This window comes from Falco rusticolus, chromosome 6, assembly GCF_015220075.1.
Source record: "Falco rusticolus isolate bFalRus1 chromosome 6, bFalRus1.pri, whole genome shotgun sequence".
Lineage (NCBI taxonomy): Eukaryota > Metazoa > Chordata > Aves > Falconiformes > Falconidae > Falco > Falco rusticolus.
Genome location: NC_051192.1, coordinates 2,334,593 through 2,353,492, shown reverse-complemented (window position 1 = coordinate 2,353,492; position 18,900 = coordinate 2,334,593). Strand labels below are relative to the sequence as shown.

At 47.9% G+C, this 18,900-nt stretch overlaps 1 protein-coding gene across 1 annotated transcript; it reads left to right on the top strand.

The window, feature by feature from the left end:
• The first annotated feature begins 4,090 nt into the window (after positions 1–4,090).
• On the top strand, positions 4,091–18,674 carry RAB1A (RAB1A, member RAS oncogene family). The gene is made up of 6 exons (XM_037390949.1): positions 4,091–4,344; positions 11,307–11,379; positions 13,579–13,674; positions 15,126–15,221; positions 16,220–16,351; positions 16,617–18,674. The coding sequence occupies exons 1-6, from the start codon at positions 4,322–4,324 to the stop codon at positions 16,812–16,814; spliced, it is 618 nt and encodes a 205-aa protein (XP_037246846.1). The 5' UTR covers positions 4,091–4,321; the 3' UTR covers positions 16,815–18,674.
• Positions 18,675–18,900: the final 226 nt, after the last annotated feature.

The window sequence follows — 18,900 nt, the reverse complement described above, 5'->3', positions numbered from 1 at the left end:
CCAGAATACCATTTTCCTCTCCATGTCTGCTCTTCTGACATCAGACTAAACCTGAGTATGAGTTCATTTGTTCTGTCCCACCCAGTGGTACCACAGGTCCATCGGCAATTTACTTCTCCCTTGCCCTTTACTTCCTAAATCACGAATTAGTAAGGAGAAGAATTTGCTAACACCATTTTAGGTGTGCTGCCAGCACATCGGAAATGGACTGGTTATATTGTCAGGAAAACATTGGTAGCTGGCAAGTCCTGCAGAGAGATTAAAGACATGGGAGGACTGTGAGCAATGCGAGAGATACGTGCTGCTACTCATAAGCTAAAATCAGTGTTTGTTCCCCAGCACTCCTGGTATCAAAACACTCAGTTGCAATGTCTCCGCTCGCTGCTGTGCATTGCTGGTACCTGACCTTCTCCGCATGGCTGTTGTGTATATATTAGCCTGTGAGCTTCCCACTACATGGATCAGACACTGAGAAGGGGGAGGGAAAATGAAGAGTAGAGGAAGGCAGGAGGGGAAATAAATACAAAAATTCTTTTTTTCTGATTTTTTGCATAGTCTAGGGAAAAGGACACCAGCAGGGGCCAAATGATATCTGAACACTGCTGTGCTAGCATGACAGCTTTACGGGGAGGCAGTACTGAGTCAGAAGCCTGATTCTCCCTACTTTTGGTTCAAGAACTGTTACACAGGGGAAAGACAGACATTTTTCAGGTTAAAAACTGTGGTACGGTGGTAGAGAGCAGACCTGAGACCTTCCTGTGCTCTGTGACTGTGTGGCGTGGTTATATAGCTAAAAAGTATTGACCCTTTCATTTGAAATAAGGGCAGAAGAGGAAGGTAGAACGCGTCCTGTGCAGCTTGCTGCTTTCTGCAGGCTGCAATCTACACGGGCGATATCCTCAGTCCCACTGACAGCCCCATGGCAGAGCAGGCATGTGGGCTCCACACTGCAGTGCAAAACCTGAGGTCATGCAACTGTAACATTCCTCCTCCATCGTTTGTGCTGGTTTTCCTCCTTTCTCTCCCCTCTTACACCTGCCTGCAGCCACTGCAGCCTGCTTTCTCTCTCCCTCCCACCTCCTGTCCTCCTGTTCCCTTGTTTCCCAGAGCCTCCCTCTGGCAAACACACCTTCTGTGGCCTAGGGAGGAGAGAGATAGGAGCCAGGGGATGGCAGGTCACCTGAGTGGAACCAGAAACCAGCAGAGTTCAACCTCAAAAACACGTTAGCTGGTCAGGATGCTGCCCTGGGGTGGACAGGACTGGGGAAGGTGATTACCGTTCAAGGTAATCTGTGCTCACAGCTTTTTCTAGGCTGCTCTGATAGAGCGGTGTAGCCCAAGCCAAAGGAAATTCTGCAGTGGATTCCACCAACAGGATAAAATCTATCGTGTGCCTCTGTTGGCACAGGCAGAATTCAGCCCTGAAGGCATATGAATAATGTTTCCCTAACTGGCACCCGATACTGCTCCTTGCATGACACTCCTGTTAGCGAGAGACAAGCAAGGCCTCTCTGACCATCCAGCGGTTCGGTGGTGTTCAAAACTATTAACACCCACTTCAGGCAGGAGGAGGAACAGGACAGAATGCGATACACAGTTTATAAATCATCACTCTGATCCCAGCTAGAAACCAGGCAAGCGGTCCCGAGCCTGTTCATCCAGTTATGTGTGTACACGTGCAGACACTCAGCTGCAGGTGACATCACAGCAACAGATGACTTCAGCGTGCAACGCGGGCAGGGGAAAGCCCTCCCCGCGCCTCCCCGCAGAGCTGAAGTAGACCCATTTCTCGCGCTGCCCTTACACCCTGCCTGGAGCCATGGGTTGCTACGCCTGCCATGCTGCTGGTTCAGTCACACAGACTAAGTACGCTCTTCTCAGGCACGGAAGCTATTATTTCTTTGAGGTGAAACAGCACCTCACACTCTTATTAACCTGTGCCCTACTTCAGAAATAAATCTGTGGCTTTTGTAGTTAGCTAGTGCTGGTGTCGGCTTGTTGCTGCATCTGCTCTGGCTCTGCTGGATGCATTTACACAGAGCCATGCGTGGCAGAGCTGTGGCCTGTAAGCATTACTGCTCCCAACAGAATAAGGAATTGGGGGGGTTGGAGTTTTTTGTTTCACTGGGGAAAGGAAAAGTAAGAGTACAAATGTTAAAGATGTCCCCGCAAAAATGATTTTTTGCGTTCAGCAGAGAGTAACGTGCTGCCTGCTAAATGAAGTTTGCCATCCGGGGTATTCCTGCACATCTGGTCACCTTCCACAGCGCATCTCAAGAGTCATGTCGTACGAGAGAGGAGAGAGTTTCAAAGGATTCACTGGATTTCTGATAGCAAACATCAAACAAAATGGGTGTTCTTTCACAACAGGGAAGTAACAGGGAAAGTAACAGGGAAAGGGAAGTAGAATCTTTAGTGATGGCCACCGCGGCAGCAGTGCATACAGTAATTTATGGGTACGTTCATCTGTAGATTATGTTACCTAATGAGCAATGTAAGAAGGCAAAGGAAACCTAAAACCTTTTTAAAACAGTGCTCAGTATTTTCACTTATAGGCAGCACAGTTATTTGACTTTTTTGAAGGAGTCGAAGATAACTATATTAAAACCACGGAGATGCGTGGAGCACAAGTGACTTTTCATGATCTTCTTGGCGGGGGGAGGGGAAGAACAAAACTGCAATTTCAGTTCCTCAGGGATTCAGCTCCATTCTGTGTCTGTCCGACGGGAAGACTCCTGTTGGGTCGGTTATTTGGGTAGTGCCTCGGTGTGTTTACGTGGCTGGCCACTTGCAGCTGGGTGGAAGTCAGCACGCGACCAGATTAGCGTCTCGATGGCTGCCATCAATTTGCAGATTGTTTCTCCTGTCCTTTGAGCCAGTTGGAAGATAAACTTTGGTCGATGTATTATACCATGCCCTTTGTAATGAAATAACAACGGATAATATGTGTTTAGTGGGGATTTAAATTCCCGAGCTGATTACGAGTAGCTGTTAAGACTTGTAAGGTTTAGCAGCGTTCGAGCCTGGAATGATGAGCCTGGAATGATGGATAGCGTTGCAGCAATGCGCGCTTTCCGAGGGTGCTGAAAAGACTAGGACTTTGCTAGGAATAAATCCAAAAGCATAAAGCGACTAAAACTGCCAGCAATACAACTTGGTACTCCATAAGAATTTTAGCGGTTGCCCAGAAAACTGAAATTAGCTTTAACAAGTTGCTTGCACCGAGGTCCCCGGCGTGTTACAACCTCTCCGTGGCTTCCCCGCAGTAAAATGAGCGCGGTCATATCTCCTGTGCCCAGAGAACGTTACGAACCGCGACTAATGGCTGCTTGCAGCGGTAAAAGGTGGGGGACAGCACGCAAAAGGGCTGTTGCCTGTTCATGCAGGTGGAGAAGGAAGGTCGCGACTCCCAGCGCCGCCCCGCTCTGGTTCGGGTGCTGCCGCGCTGCCGGGCCCCGCGGCGGGTCCCGGTGTTATTGCAGCCCCTCCCGTCACCCCTCGCCCGGCAGCGGGTAAGAGCCAGCAGCCGGGGGGGCTGCCCACCGCCACCTGCCCGCTGCCCACGCCGCAGGCCTGGCCCCCGCCCGCGGGGTGGCACCTCCGCCCCCCGGCCCCGGGCCGCTGTGCAGCGCCCAACGCCCGCTCGGGACGCGGACCCCGAGGCCGGGGGTGTCTCCCCCTCGCCCGGCCCCGGGCGGGGCAGCGGGGCAGCGGGGCAGGGGCGGCCCGGGCGCGGGTGGGCGCGGCTCGCCCCGCCCCGGCCCCGCCCCCGCCCCTCCGGCCGCCCCCGCCCCTCCGGCCCAGCCCCGCCCCTCCCGGCCCGGGCTGCCACGTCTGCCCGCCGACGTCACCCCCAGCCGGCTCCTCCCCAGCCAATCCGCGGCGCCGCCCGCCGCGCCGAGCCGCCGGAGCCGGGGGAAGAAAGGCCGCGCGGTGCGCATGCGCCGCAGCCGCCGCAGGGGCCGTCGGGAAAGCGAGTCCCTCAGTGCGGCGGCGCAGCCCGTCGGCCCCGTGGCGGACTCGGTTTCCCGGCGTGCCCCGCCGCCGCCCCCCGGCCATGTAAGCGCTGCTCGGCGAGAGGCCGCCCCGTTTCCTGGTTGGGCTCTGGCAGCCATTTTGGGCTGAGGAGCGAGCGCGGAGGCCGCGGAGCGGGCAGGGCGCCGGCGGAGGGGTAGGCCGAGCCGAGCGCCGGGCGAAGGAGGCGGGAGCCGTTGGACGCCTGCATCCGCGGAGCGCCCGCCTCGGCGGCGGGAGGTGCCAGGCCGCGACCGCCCCCCCTCAGAGCGCGCTCGCCGTCCCTCGGGCCGCGGGCCCCACGGACATGTCCAGCATGAATCCCGAATAGTGAGTGCGGCCCGCGGCGGCGGCCTCGCTGCGGCCGCGGGCTCCGCTGCCCCGCGATGGGCAGGCGGGGGGGGAGTAGGCCGCCGGGCCTGCCGCGGGCGGTGGGGGGCGGGAGGGAAGGGCCGGGCCTGCAGGGCTGAGGGCTTCCGGCGGCCCGCCGCCGGGCACCGGGGGGGCCGTGGGGCCGAGGGCAGGCGTTCGGCCTGCTGCCGCCGTCCGCGGGGGGCGGGGGGGAGACGGGTATAGGGGTGGGGGGGGTGCGGGTGGGAAGGGCGGGTATGAAAACTTAATGATGTCCCCGCTGTGAACCGGCGCGACGGGCCCGGTGACCCGCGTGGCTCCGGCTCCCTCCCCGCGGCGGCTGCGGGCACCCCGCAAACACGGGCGCGCTCGATGGGGTTTTTTCCGGGGCCTCGCAAATGCAGCGGGGCTCCAACAAGTGCCGGGGAAAGCCAGCTCTTTGTGAAAGCCGATCTTCCCGGCCGGTTGCTGCTGGCAGCTTAGTAGTCGGAGGTCCACCCTTCACTTTAGCTGCAAGTCATGTGTGTGTCACATGGCTCTTGCAAAACACTTCTTGCCTATGTAGATTTTGCAACGCTGTGACTTGATAATGAAATGCTCTTGGGGCTGTCTTGAGCTGAAATAGTACTTGCCTAGAAAACCTGGTGATGGCATAGTTTTTGTAGGGTTTTTTTTTCTGAGGGTCGTTGTCCCTCGTGATGTGACTGTGGCCTTTTTCTCTAATTGGGCTGCTGGGCAGTAAGGGTGGCTGAGCCCTCCGGTCAGTAGTTGTCTGTATCCTGGCAACTGTAGGAGCAGTGGCTGGCCCACCAGGATGTCGGGACAACAAACCTCGTGGCCTTTTTGAGCGAATAAGAGGAGAGACTTGGGATTAGTTTAAAAAGCGCTGTAAATACCAGCTGCTGCACTCTCAACAGTTTAGTGTTGAAGAGTGTTCTTAGGATTCTGCCATGGACGCTGGCTTTGCTGGCACTCCAGTGGGGGCCGATGAGGCCACTGTGCCCTCTAATGGAAGCAGTTATGGTGTTGAAATGCACGTGTGGTATGACACTGCTGCTCTAGATACCCATTGTCTCTGTTCATGGATGATACTTCAGCTACCTCTGTCCTCAAAGCCTGCCTTTCCACACAGCTGAAGCTACTGATTTGCATGGTCATGGCTTTTGTGCTGCCTGCTTATGGCAGCATGGTTGCAAGTGCTCTGGGCCCATTAAAATCACCTGAAGAGCAAATGGGAGTAGAAGACAAAGTAGTCATCAGCTAGTGCAAGGGAGTTGGTGAAAGCAAAGAGGTACAGCCAGGAACTCAAGTTACATCTTGGCAAGATGACATAACAAGCTTGCTCGTGTGGTTTTGGGAAATGGCAAATCAGTAGCTGGAGGTAGCCTGTGGGTGAAGCACCAACAAATTGTTGGTGCTTCTGTGGTCGTAAGGACTCTCAGCATTCAACTTGAGTTTACCTTGCAGACTGGTGGGTTTTGTAGTGTCAAACTGCCAGAAAAGCATTAGGCAACTAGCACTGTGCAGAAACAGATCGAAGGGTGGCTTTTTTTCCTTTCTTGAAGCCTCTCAGCTTTCTAAGCTCATGAAGAGCATAGCTGCCTGCGATGAGATACTGAAGCCTGCTATGAAGATGGGGAGAATGTTTTGAGGGAGACTCATTCTCTGTGAAGAGTGTTCATTCCTGGTGGTGAGGACAGCTGAGTTTTGGGGGGAAAAACAAACAAAACAAAAACCAACCAGAGGAAAAGCTGCAGTTTAAGATTAATTTGTCGTATTAAATGGCTACTTCCTGCCAGTGTTGTCTGCAGGATGAGGCTAGGTGGTGGGAAGGGTGTGGCGAGACGGACAGAAAATATCTGTCACAGTAGTGTGTGTACTTGGATAAATGTTGAACCAGGAATAAGACTTAAGGGATTATTCCTTCTAGTTACCTGTAACAGATACAGGTACAGATGTCTGTTTATCCTTTTAGAAGTGCCTTGCCTATTATGTGACACAGTCTGGCTTCCTTATCACAGCTGCAAGTCAGGCTGCCTGTAGCCCTGAATCATCCTGGGCATGCCAGAACTCTATCAGAGGTCAGTGGGATAGCTAGTTAAAAATTGATTAATAAAAAGTCCTGCCTCCTTCAGTTTGTCTGTTAGAGTTAGAGGATTAGAAGCTGCTGGTGCAAGGGTTTGAAGGGGAGTGTGTGCGCTTCTGAGAGTTTCCGTGAAGCTTGAGGGCTGTGGGACAGCATAGTGAACTAGTTAAGTGTGCTTTTTCATTTGAGTGCAGGGGCTGAAGAGGGATGGATGAGATTAGTGCTAGCATTTGGAAGCTAAATTCTTAGAACACCTGCCTATCTAGCACTGGGATGTGTTCCACCCTGCCTTATGGTGTTTAAATGAGCGAAATGTCAATATTGACTGTTGTGACTCGATCGTGTCAGGTTCGGCATTTCCTGCCCCTTCTGCAACTTGTGTGTAGTAGTAGGCTGAATAGCATAAACATGCTGGTGGGTGAACTAACAGCTGAGTGGTATGAGGAATTAAATCTTGATCAATGTTCTGTAGTGGCTGGATCTTGTTATCGATGCCTCCTTCAAGGAGAGATGAGGAAATTAAGTGGCTTTTGGGGTAAATCTGTTTTTTTTGCATTCGTCAGAAGTATTAGGGAATACCAGGGTGTGTGGGGTGTTCAGTCTTCTATGACGGTGTTCAGTAGGTGACAATTGACAGCTTCTGAGCTGCTGGAATAATCTGAAATTGTTTTGTGTTCTTAACTTGCTTAAACAGCAGTCTGCAATGCAAAGTGGCATTATGTCTTCTGGGTTCTGTTTACCTACACAGCCAGTGTGTAATCAGAGTGACTAGTAGTGCTCCTTGCTCCTCTTCAAAATATCTTGGGTGGTAGAACAGAGACGGGGCTTGAGGCAGCTGTGAGTACTTGTTTACAGTAAACTCGTGGCTGACATCAGTGATTAAGGCACATCCCCACAGTTCCTTGTTGGGGGAGGATGACTACCTAGTCTTGTTTGGTTTGGCACAAAAATTTCCTGACACTTAAAAATCCTCACGTTACCCACCTGTACAAACAACAGTAACTTAGAGGCCCACAGGTCCCTTGTTCTACACAGCTTTGGCCAGGTCTGTCCTAAACTTGACTTCCTGGTCTTCTGCTGAACTTGCTGACTACTTCATGGAAAATGCATGGAACAGGAGGATGCTGCCTCACTGCTCAAAAATTTGACAGGGCTGTTTCGGAGGTGTGGTGTGTGGTTTTTTTTTTTTCTTTTGGCAAGAGGCAACTAAACTTGAGGTATTTATCCATTATCTCTTTGGCAAGAGAAAGTGGCCATATCCTCTTCCTGATGGGGAGGATTAGAAGGCTTCACTCTTACTGACAGTACCTGCCTACCCTCCTGCACATATTCTTCTAGTGTGCTCTTATGGGTGCTATGTATGACTTTACACTATTTCTCACCATTTATTTATATAATGATAAATCTGAATTCACACTCTAACATGGAGAAGGCTATGCTGCATAGCTCACCCTGCTTTATGAAGGATCCCTGAACTGGAAGATTTGATGAGTTAAGTCTTCAGGTTGGAAGAGCAAAATTCAGTGGTTTCAGAAATGGTTTTGTGACTCCTCACAGGCAAAATTAACCTGCATGGCTTGTTGGACACGCTGCTACAGCTGAGCCCATTAACATAAATATTCTAGCAGTGTAGTTTTAGTCTAGAAATAGATTTCTGACATTTTGTAGGTTGTTTTCATTTTTGTTTTAAACTGTTGTATCCTGAGAGCTGTCTCTGGCATCCCACCATGTGTTACAGACTGCTCATTTGGTTCTCAGGGCCCCTATATAGTCACCTGCTGTATCTTAAGAGGTCCTAAAGCAGCTGGACCTAGAAAGGAAGGCACTATGTTATTGGAATGTAAAATTATTTAAATTTTTTTAAACCTAAATAGCAAAGTCCTGTTTAAACTATCTCTAGATTGGTGCAGATCTAAGCTTATGTGCCAGAACTAGGCTTTTGTGACACAATACCCATTTCTGGGGTCAAGAGACGGCTAACTCAGTAGAGGCTGTTCCCTGGCTGGCAGTGGCCTGGACTTTGGGGGGTGGGGGGGAGCCAGGATGCTGAAGTAATCATATGAGCTTGGGGCTGTCACTTTCTTCTAGAAATACTGAAGCCCAAAGTGAGGGTGGCTCTTAATAACAAGGCTGTCAGACCCAGTGTTTAAGGCTTCTGGGTTCTTGTTGCATTAACAGTAGTGCTGTGTGTAAACTATTACTCTTCTTGTTTGCTTCTGAACAGGAAAGGGTTTAATGGCAGAGTAGATCTGGTTGGGAGCTGTTCTTGGCACTAAGAGTAGCAGAGGAAAACGAGGTACTTGAAGTTTGGGGACTGGGGGGACCTGAATTCCCCTTGGAAGCAAGGGGAGGCTCTGAAGTGAATCGTTAAGACTCATAGCTGAAGCCTTACCTACACCAGGAAGGAATTATTTTCCTACTAATTTTAGTGAAGACAATATAGTGGCAATATTCCTGTGTTACCATTCTTAAGGGATTATGGCATGCTGCAAGCTCTAGTACTTTCAAGTGTATTAGTGTTTACTGTAAGTGATAATTTAAGTTCAGGGTCACTGAAAATTCTGGTTTTGCAGAGAACTGAAAAACCAAAATTCCCTGCTGTAGTAGGAAGGAGCTGTTTGAAGGCTGAGGCAATTGTGACTTCAGTTGATGCATGATCCTGGGGAAGAAGGTGTAGGTTTAACAGTGGACCAGGTCTCAAAGCTGTTGTACCTTACCCTGCTCTCCAGGTTACATACAGTATCACTACTAGTCTTGGGAAATTAAATTATTGGTGGGGGTAAGAAGGTTAAATGCCTCTTGCTACAGCTGCTGTTGGGTAGCCCCTTGCAGCAGTTCCTGGGTGATGTTGGTGTTGGAGAGGCAGCAGAGCTGCCTAGCTGAGGGTAACAGTAAAACTGGTCGATACAGTCCTTTTTCAGTGATCCTTACGCTTAAAACAGGGCGGGGGGTGGGTGGGGGTGTGAGGTGGCGGCGGTGGTTTGTGATAAACCACAACTGTGCATGCTCAAGCACTAGCTCATCGGTGTGGCTGTGGTGGCGTTTTGGCAAGTGGAGCCACAGGAAATGTAAAACTGTTCTTCTGAAGCACACAGGGAGGCAGTGCTCCGGGCTGGGAGGAGCGATTTTGGTGTCACCTGATGGGGAGGCCCAAGTGTCAGGAACAGGCTGTCTTGTCTGTGATCACCAGTGTTACTGTGGGCAGTGGTAATGCTTCTGGTCAGCAAAAATGCTTCAGCTATCTTGAAGCTGTTATGTGGGTTGTGATGTAACTTATCTCACCTAACAGTTTGGGTTGGTAACCATCTTGCCTTGTGTTGTTAGTGTGTGACTTGACAGGTGGAATAGCAATTCTGTGACTGTAAACTGCTAGACATCCTTTGACCTTGATTTTCTTTTTTAATACCTTGAGTGCTTTTAGCTTTACGCTGTGGGGGAAGGTTGCATTTTAAGGATCAGCTTATTAGTTGCTACATTTACCACTTCTGACTTCTCTGTAGCCTTGAGAGAAGTGCTGCAGGAGCTGGTGAAGGTTTCAGTTGAGCATGTTCTTGCAGCCTGGGACTAGGCAAGATGGCAGGCGTTTGGGCAGGGAGCAGTGACAAGCGGAGCAGTTGACCATCTGCTTGGCTGTTAGCGCTAGGGATGGATGCGGTTTCCTGGCTGGATTCCTGCCAGCCAGAGTCTGTGGTGATGTTGGGGAATAATAGGTGGGGAAGGCTGATTTCAGGCATTTGCATACATGGTACTTTCTTAGTTTGGTTAAGTGGGACTAGAATTTGTGGTTAATAGGAACTGGACGCAATCCTGAGCACTGTGGGGCTGAGGAGTTGCGAACCTAGAATGAGTTAATCTAGTACTTAACCACCACTTACACAAGTTATTTTGCTTTGTGTTGCTTGTTCTTTGCTATGTGGTCTCTAGTATTAAACTGGCCCATTAGTCTTATGACTAACACAAAACTTGATATTTAGTCAACAGTGAAGTCTTTGCTACTCTTTAAAGTATGTCAGTTGGTTGTTGATGATGCTGAGTTTGGTCCCTCAGTGTTGGGAGGACTCAACATGAAGCAAAAAAAAATTGTCATCTCTTCTGATATGACTTGAGAATTACTAATATTGCACCTGATGTCCTGTAGAGGATGAATGAATCCTCCTCTGGCAGTGGCTTTAGCTGTAATTCCTGAAAGGCAAGTGGAGTGTGTGGTCGCTGTCAGCTATTAGTCTGTCGTGGGGTGGATGTTCATTTTGCTTTAGCAGGCCACTGAACTTAGCGTTCACAAGTTGTATACTTAAATTGTGTTATTGTGCTGTTGGGTTCTGCTGGAGCTTACGTTTAGGTGACTTAAAGTGAGGAAGGAATTGGTTGCTTTTGGCCAGCTACGTGGTACTTGTGAAGCCGGGCAGCAGAATCAAGCCTTTGCCTTCAAAGAAGATGCAAAGATAATGGCTCTGGTGGACAGCTGGCTGTTACTGCCCTCTGTGTGTTACTTAAGTGCAAACCTCATTGTTTGGTTGAGTGACTTAATTGTGAAGCATGATTTTAATCTTGGCTAGACCACAAAGGGCTGAAATAGGTCTGTGTTACTCTTGCTGATAGTCACACTAATATCCCCAGGGTAGCTTCCTAGGAAAGCACTGTTCTACCCCAAAATGCTGCGTTCAGAGCATCTGCCTTACTGCTTTTACTGAGTAAACTGTGAGAGTGTCTAGACTGGATAGAGAAGCTTGGAGTTGTAGGTAATTTCCCTAGTAAATTAATTTACCCTTGTCAAACAGGGTAATATACTAGCTATAAGGAGCACGATTCTCAAGAAGTGTTTTTCATTAAGTGACTTTTTTTTTTCCTTCTGCAGTGACTATTTATTCAAGCTACTTCTGATTGGAGACTCCGGTGTTGGGAAATCTTGCCTTCTACTTAGGTTTGCAGTAAGTGATCATGCTTGAAAACTTTACATAAAAAAAACCTACCTGGTACTTAGCTAGAACATCTGTGCTACAAGAACTGCTTGGAAGGACTGATGTCTGCTGGGTCTGATATACCAAGGAATGATTGAAGTATTGCAAAACCCTCCTGTCTTCTGCATGTGTTTCTAGCTAATGTATTTGAGTAATACAGAAATAATATAAAGAACATGTCCAGTTAAGTTTCCCATTTTCCTGTTACTTGAGAACAAGATATCTTAATTAAACTTCCATCATTGCACTAGTGATGGAACACTGAAGATGGAGGAATGTACTTGAATTCTGGGGTGTGTGCCTTCAGGCATGAAGAAAACAAATGTGTCAGTTACTACTTGATCTGAATATTTTCAGCCAGATGAGGTTTGATATCTTCATTCAAAAAGCCTACCAGTTGCTTAGCCAGAGGGAGAAGTAATTTAAATGATACTCTAGGAATAATAAGGCCTTATGCTTTCTTTAGTGAATGAGTATATAATGAATGTTAAAATTGCTGGTGGGCCACTGTGGCTGAAGTCTGGTGCAAGAAGCTGTAGTTTTCCTGTCAACAGGAAAAGTTAAAATGGATTTGACAGTTCTAAGTAGAAAAAGCTGGAGTCCAGTGAACTCCTTGCCTACATCTGCCAAAGTGCAGCCTTATGTTGACATGGGAGGAGAGGAAGGATGGGAGAATATGGGGCATTAGTTTAGAAACTAGTTTGATGCTGCTGCAGGATGATGGCAGCAGTTTTACAGCCTAAACAGTTGCTCTAGGCACCTCTGGAAGGAGCCTCTTCCATGTTATTAATGTGGAATGATGGTCTGGTGCGTACAAATAGCATCACCCAAGTTAAAGCTATTACAGCTGCTGTTGGTGCAGTGTTAGGACAGGGAGACACTAAAGCCACCATGAACACTAGAAAAACGTAACTTGCTCTGCTCCCAGGACTGGAGGCAGTGGTTTGGAAGTGACACCAGGGCTGGAGCAGCACTCCTGCATCAGTCTAGCCTGCTTCTCTTGCAGATACCTTGGAACTAATTTTGGCTTCCTGCGAATAATCCAGCTTTTTCTTTTTTGACAGCTACGTTAAGTTTGTGCTCAGTTATCTGGTGTTTCTTCAGCTAAGTAGCTTTTTCCTTTAGAAATTTGACTTTCTAACTGAGCTATGTTACCCTGACATAAGGTATTACCACAGCATTCGCTTACCTGTGTTCTTCCTTTTGTAGGTTAAACACCAGCAGGCTTTTCAAACATACCCTTTCGAGTATTGAAATGTGAAGGAAATAAATGTCACGTCATTCTGAAAGGCTCAATGCTTTATTCTTGCTTGCACGTGTTCCCCTCAGGCAGATGTATTATCTAAGGTGTCTTCCATTCACAACCCAAAAGAAATCCCTTGCTTTTGTGGTAGCTGTTGGTTTCATAAAGCCTTTTGTGGTGCATTTTACATGAAGTTCTATCCTACTGGTACTTTGGGAATAGAAACTTCCTCCATGCTGGCAAGCCAGCAGTCACTGAAGGTAGCAAGGCCTGATCCAGCGCTTCCTGTGTGCCTTCAGGCTCGCTGGAGGCTGTGGCCAGGGCCGTGCAAGCTGCTGGACCAGTGCTGCGTTCCCCTCCCGCTGCGCGCACAGGCTGCGGAGCAGGGGACTTCACACAAGTGCCCGAGCGGTAGCTCTCAACTGCCCTGGCAACCAGCAGTGCCAGCAGCGGGTCTGAAGTTCAGGTGTGGAGTGTGACTGAGGCAGAGCTGCTGACTTGTAGGTAGCAGCTGTGTAACACATGAAAAATCACCGAAGGAAAATAAAATTGAGGCATTTTAAGATCATTGTGGTTATGCTAAGTAGCTCTTCAATCTGCCAACCTGAGGAAAGACTTTTTAAAACTGTAGTTCAAAAGGACTTGACGCTGTGGGATTTCCAGAAAAGAGGCTTTTTGACTAGGTTTTGGGAACACAAATCTTGTTGTTTGAGCTGTTTTTTAAAAAACTTTGTGGGTTTTTGGGGGAAGTAAGCATTCTGTGAAAGTATGTAGCTACCTAGTGGACTTCGCCGGGCATCATCAGGTGGTTTTGCTAGGGAGCCACCCACCTCTCTCTGCCTGGGGCAGCCTGCCTGTTGTGTGACACAGTAGGTGACTGCAGGAGAGGTGCAGCTGGCCTGACTTACGTTCATTCTTTCTCCTAGGATGACACGTACACAGAAAGTTACATCAGCACGATTGGTGTGGACTTCAAAATCAGAACTATAGAACTAGATGGGAAAACAATCAAGCTTCAGATAGTAAGTAGTATTTCTCAACTCCTGGGTACTTTAATCTGTTGAAGCATGGGATTACATTCATAACTATTGGTATTATCTCTGTACTTTAATCATTAAAATACAAGCGATATCTTCCCTGTTACAAGAGGCCAGGCAGTTTTCACAAGATTACAAGACTTCCTGTGACCTGGCCCTTAAAGACAGGTGCTCGTCAAGGCTATCTGCCTGAATGAGGAAATGACCTGTTAGAACCTTCTTTTCCTGGGAAGAGAAGAAAGCTGAAGTAGTTAAAAGGTGGTTATGGGCTGGGAGCTGAAGAAGGGTAGAATCCTGTGCTGGACTGCTGTCGTATCAAAACTGGTGTAGTTCTGCAGTATTTAGCAAGGATTTGTGTAAGTGCAAGAATATCCCACAGTTGTCAGAGATGCCCAGTTTCTGCAGCAGCTGTTTGTGGCAGACTGCGCTGTCTAGTGCTGCTGCTTTTGTTGACCTGAATGGAAAAACTGACACAAACACTTGTAAGTGGCCGGCCTGCCTTAGCACTGGGCAGTGTTTCCTGGTCTTTCACTCGGAGCAAGCAGGGGAGCAGGCTTGGCAGTTCTTTCCTCTAATCTTGAAGCACTCTAAAAGGGTGACTGGTGTAATGAAATCTAATATCTATGCAAGGTCACACAATCCTTGTCAGCCACTGCTTCCAGCTCGAGCCAAGGCTCTCAGGACTGGGAGGCAGTGACTCAGGGATTCCAGGCTGTGCTGTGGAGCAGGAGTCCAGTTTACAGCCAGAAGTCTGAGCCTGCAGACTCTAATGTAGCTGTCCTGAGTCCAGAGCAGCACGCTAGGAATGCAGTTGCTACTGAAATCTGTCTGTGAGTGACTTTTTTTAATACGCGGCTGGCCCTGTTCTTGATGTGGCTCCAGGGAGAGGAATGTTTGGGCAACTCCTGTTCCTGCCCTGATGGGAGGAGAGGTCAAGCATGTCATGTCCCTCCTTAGCTCTCCCGGCAGGAGGAGGGAACCAGGTTTGGTTTGAGTTGTTGCACTTCACCCTCTGAAGAGGAATGTTGCCTTTAAATACCTCTGCTGCCGCTCCTGTAGCAAGGAGGTTGAAAGGAGCGGTCAAGTTATAGACCCATGTTTCTCTGACCTTATTCCTAGCAGGTTTCAATCCTGGCTGGTGTTGTTCTTCTGACCACTGAACCATGGCTTCTTTGTGGGTCAAAACTGCTTAATGTTTTCCTCTGTGAGATCTCTTGACTACACTTGTCTGAAACCAAACGAATGAGCGCTTCCTGAAAAGCACCTACTGAAGTGTCATTCTTCTCAGTTAAAATACCTTGAAGAGACAGTTCTGTAGCTGAACTTGGATGTGCTTGTGGTTGGATGGCTGATCAGCTGAGCTGTATTTCTGGAAGCTAACGTGTAACACTGGTGCAGCTATGTTGCAGTAACTGATCCTGTTGCTTTTCTTGTAGTGGGACACGGCAGGACAGGAGAGGTTTCGAACCATCACTTCCAGTTACTATAGAGGTGCTCATGGCATCATAGTTGTGTATGATGTTACAGATCAGGTAAGTGTTGAACCTGTGCCTGGAGAGTTTCTCCAGGTGGCATATGTTAGGCTGATAAAGTAAATAAAACCAGGAATTTAACCACTTGGCACTTCTTAAGTTGACAGTGACTGTGTTAGGCTGTGTTAAGGTTTATCAAGCCAAATGTATGTGTTTAGTCTCTGGTTGGAGCCTAAACAGAAATAAAAGGAGCAGTGGGATTGCTGGCTCTAAAGCAGTTGTATCTTAGGCTTAACCTAAAGCTTGCTGGGCATGTAGTTGCTTGTTCTATGTGAATACTTCTCACCCTGCCTTTGGTAGCAGGAGTTTGAGTTACTGGTGGAAGTTGTTGAAAGATTTGTGAATGTACTTGAACTTTGGTCTACGATAAAACTGGCTTTTGAAACAGAAAATTGCCAGCATGTGTGCAGGATACAACTGAGCCAGTGTTTTCTGTGAAAGAATCTCTGAAGATTACTGGTACAGTTGTCATGTTTGAGGGACTCTTAGGAAGTGTAGAGTTTCCTGAATTAATAGGAGAACAACAATCGGGTTCAGTTGTGAACTTGAGTATCAGTTCTGCATTTCTGCAGTCAAAGATCGTTCCAGCATCTCTGCAATGATGTGGTTTGCACTTGATACCTGGTGTTTTGCAAGTGCCTGGGATTCTTCTAGTTTCAGCTGTGTGCTGTGCCTTATCTCTGCCGCAGCAGGAGGAGGAGAGAGAGTCCCAGGTGGTGGAAGTTCTTAACTATTCAAGATGTGGAGCAGGGAGAAATCATGGGGGGGAGTGCGGCACAGGGCTGATTGTGTGGGGCTTGGAGCAGGGGCGAAGGAGCTCCACGGGCCGTGTTGACTCGCCTGTCGTAGGCAACCGAGGGTCCTGTTGAGTGAGTTCTGTTGTGGCTGTGAGTGGCACTGATCAGTACGCTGCTTCATATTCTTCCCTGGTTGTTACTGAATAGAGCGGAGCTTTCCCCTTGGTTAAGGGTCTTGCTTACAGTTCTCTTATCTCCTAGGAGTCTTTCAACAATGTAAAACAATGGCTGCAGGAGATAGACCGTTATGCCAGTGAAAACGTCAACAAGTTGTTGGTGGGGAACAAATGTGATCTGACCACAAAGAAAGTAGTAGACTATACAACAGCAAAGGTATGTTGATATCGATGTGTTTGCTTGAGTGCCTGGTCTGGATTGTAATGATTAAGTTCTAATGCAGGGAAGTGTCCTGGTACACGGATGCCAAGGCAGGTGTGAGCAGTTCCATGACACCCTGCAGCGCGAGTCGCCGTCAGGCTGCGGTCTGGGAGTAGGGGGGTGGTCTAGGAACTCATGGCTGATGCAGCAGCACACCAGGAAACGAGGTGAGGCATGAACCGGTGTATGAGCTCACTGTTCACTGTTTCTCGGTTTGCAGGAATTTGCAGATTCTCTTGGAATTCCGTTTTTGGAAACCAGTGCAAAGAATGCCACAAATGTAGAACAGTCTTTCATGACCATGGCTGCCGAGATTAAAAAACGAATGGGTCCGGGAGCGACAGCTGGTGGTGCAGAGAAGTCCAATGTTAAAATTCAGAGCACTCCAGTCAAGCAGTCTAGTGGAGGTTGCTGCTAAAACTTGCCTCCCCCCTTTTGTCTCACAACATGAATTTGCAATCTGAACCCAGTGAAAAAAAAAAATTGCCTGAATTGTACTGTATGTAGCTGCAGCTACAACAGATTCTTACCGTCTCCACAAAGGTCAGAGATTGTAAATGGTCAATACTGACCTTTTTTATTCCCTTGACTCAAGACAGCTAACTTCATTTTCAGAACTGTTTTAAACCTTTTGTGTGCTGGTTTATAACGTGCTATCCTTGTTGCTTTTCCTGAGACCAGACTGTTTCCTGTGGTTGGTTAGGATGTATTTTTGTTTTGATGTTTCTATTGGCATGTTTAGATGTCAGGTTAGTCTTCTGAAGATGAAGTTTATGCCATTTTGTATGCAAACAGCACAACAGTGTCTGTCACTTTCCATGCATAAAATTAGTAAGATATATGTAAGATCTGATTTGCTAGTTCCTTCTTGTAGAATTATAAATGGAAAGATCACACTATCTGATTAATAGTTTCTTCATACTCTGCATATAATTTGTGGCTGCAGAATATTGTAATTTGTTGCACAATATGTAACAAAACTGAAGAAATGTTTAATAAATATTGTACTTATTGGAAGGTAATACAAACTGTATGGTGATAAATATTGTCTTACTTTGTATAGGCTAAGGGGGAAATCAGTCCGCATTGTGCCACAGACATCCTGCGTGCAGCCACAGCGCTCAGGCCCTAGTAACCAGAGACCTTCCCTGCAACTAAAACTAGTGACTATGGCTTAAGAGACCGGCGTGGTCGTGGTGCTTGAGCACGTAGGCTGGTACCAGGAAGGCCCAGCCACTGCTGGTGGAGGCATAATGCACTCTGAATGTACAACAGTTCCCTCACTTAGCCTCGGAACTTAATTTATTGCTCAAGGACTCTACGGAGGGAATTTCTGTCAGCTTTGCGTAGTGGGGGAGAGCAGTATTTCCCTAGCAGGAGTGAATTCGGTGTAGCCTTGAGGTGGTACAGACTTTCTACCATATATTTGTCTTTTCTATATACTGTTAATTTCCATCCTCTTTTAAACCAGTACTTCTGACTTTAGTGCAACAGCTTAGCTTCTATTTTGTTACACAGAGGCATCGAAGGATGACACGGGGACACCAAGGCCCCGCAACAGCCTGTTGCTCAAAGTAGGCGCTATCGTGAACAATTTGGAACTACCAGCAGCCAAGATGTTTTGGACAGTGTGGATTCTTTGTACAGAGCTAATCAATCATTAGTGCCTGATGTCTAGCTAAAAGCCACAGGAAAGCTAGCCTATAACACTTCCTATACATGTAAAATTGTTCAGCTTTATCTAAACTCAAATGTTCAGCCTATTCTGTAAATAGTCTCATGTTTGAAAGACCATGTAACATTCCCCTAGTAGCAAATACGCCCTGTGATAGTAAAAATATAGCCTAGGTATGTTGTGAGGTATAAACTAAAACTGGTGCAAATATCCTCTGATTTTTTTTGGGGGGGGGTGACTTTGGCTAACAGCTTTCTTCAACATAGTTGCATAAATCAACAGGCAATTGTAATACATAAAGTATTGTCATGGTTAAGTTGAACTCTTCCACTTGAGACCTTCACAATAAAGTGATGTGCTTTCTATTAGAGATGTGCTTGTTGGTATAATTCATTATATAATGTGACTTGCTCCTCCTTGAGAGCGGGAGCAGTAGGAGTAGTGAGTGCCGCTAAGATCAGGAAGTGAACCAGGAGGTGGTATTGAGGTAAAACATCTTCCCTTCAGAGAAGTGCACAAATGACTTAAATGTCGAGATGCCTGCTACATACTATCCAAAAACAATGTTAATATATACAGTAATAAAAAGCATTGCAAAACCAACTTGGGCTACACCAGTTGTTTGGTGTGGTTTTTCCTTTTGTTTTTTGTTTTTGTTTTTTTTTCATTGTTTCCCCCCCCAAAGTCATTCCTGTGTTACCGTGCTGGTGCTGTTACACACTCGAGCCTGTGGCTGCCACGCTAGGAGGCGTGTGGCAGAGGCCAAGGCAGGCCTGTAAATCCTGGGCGAGGGGGCGTAGCCTCTTACCTGTGAGCTGAAAAGTTAAAT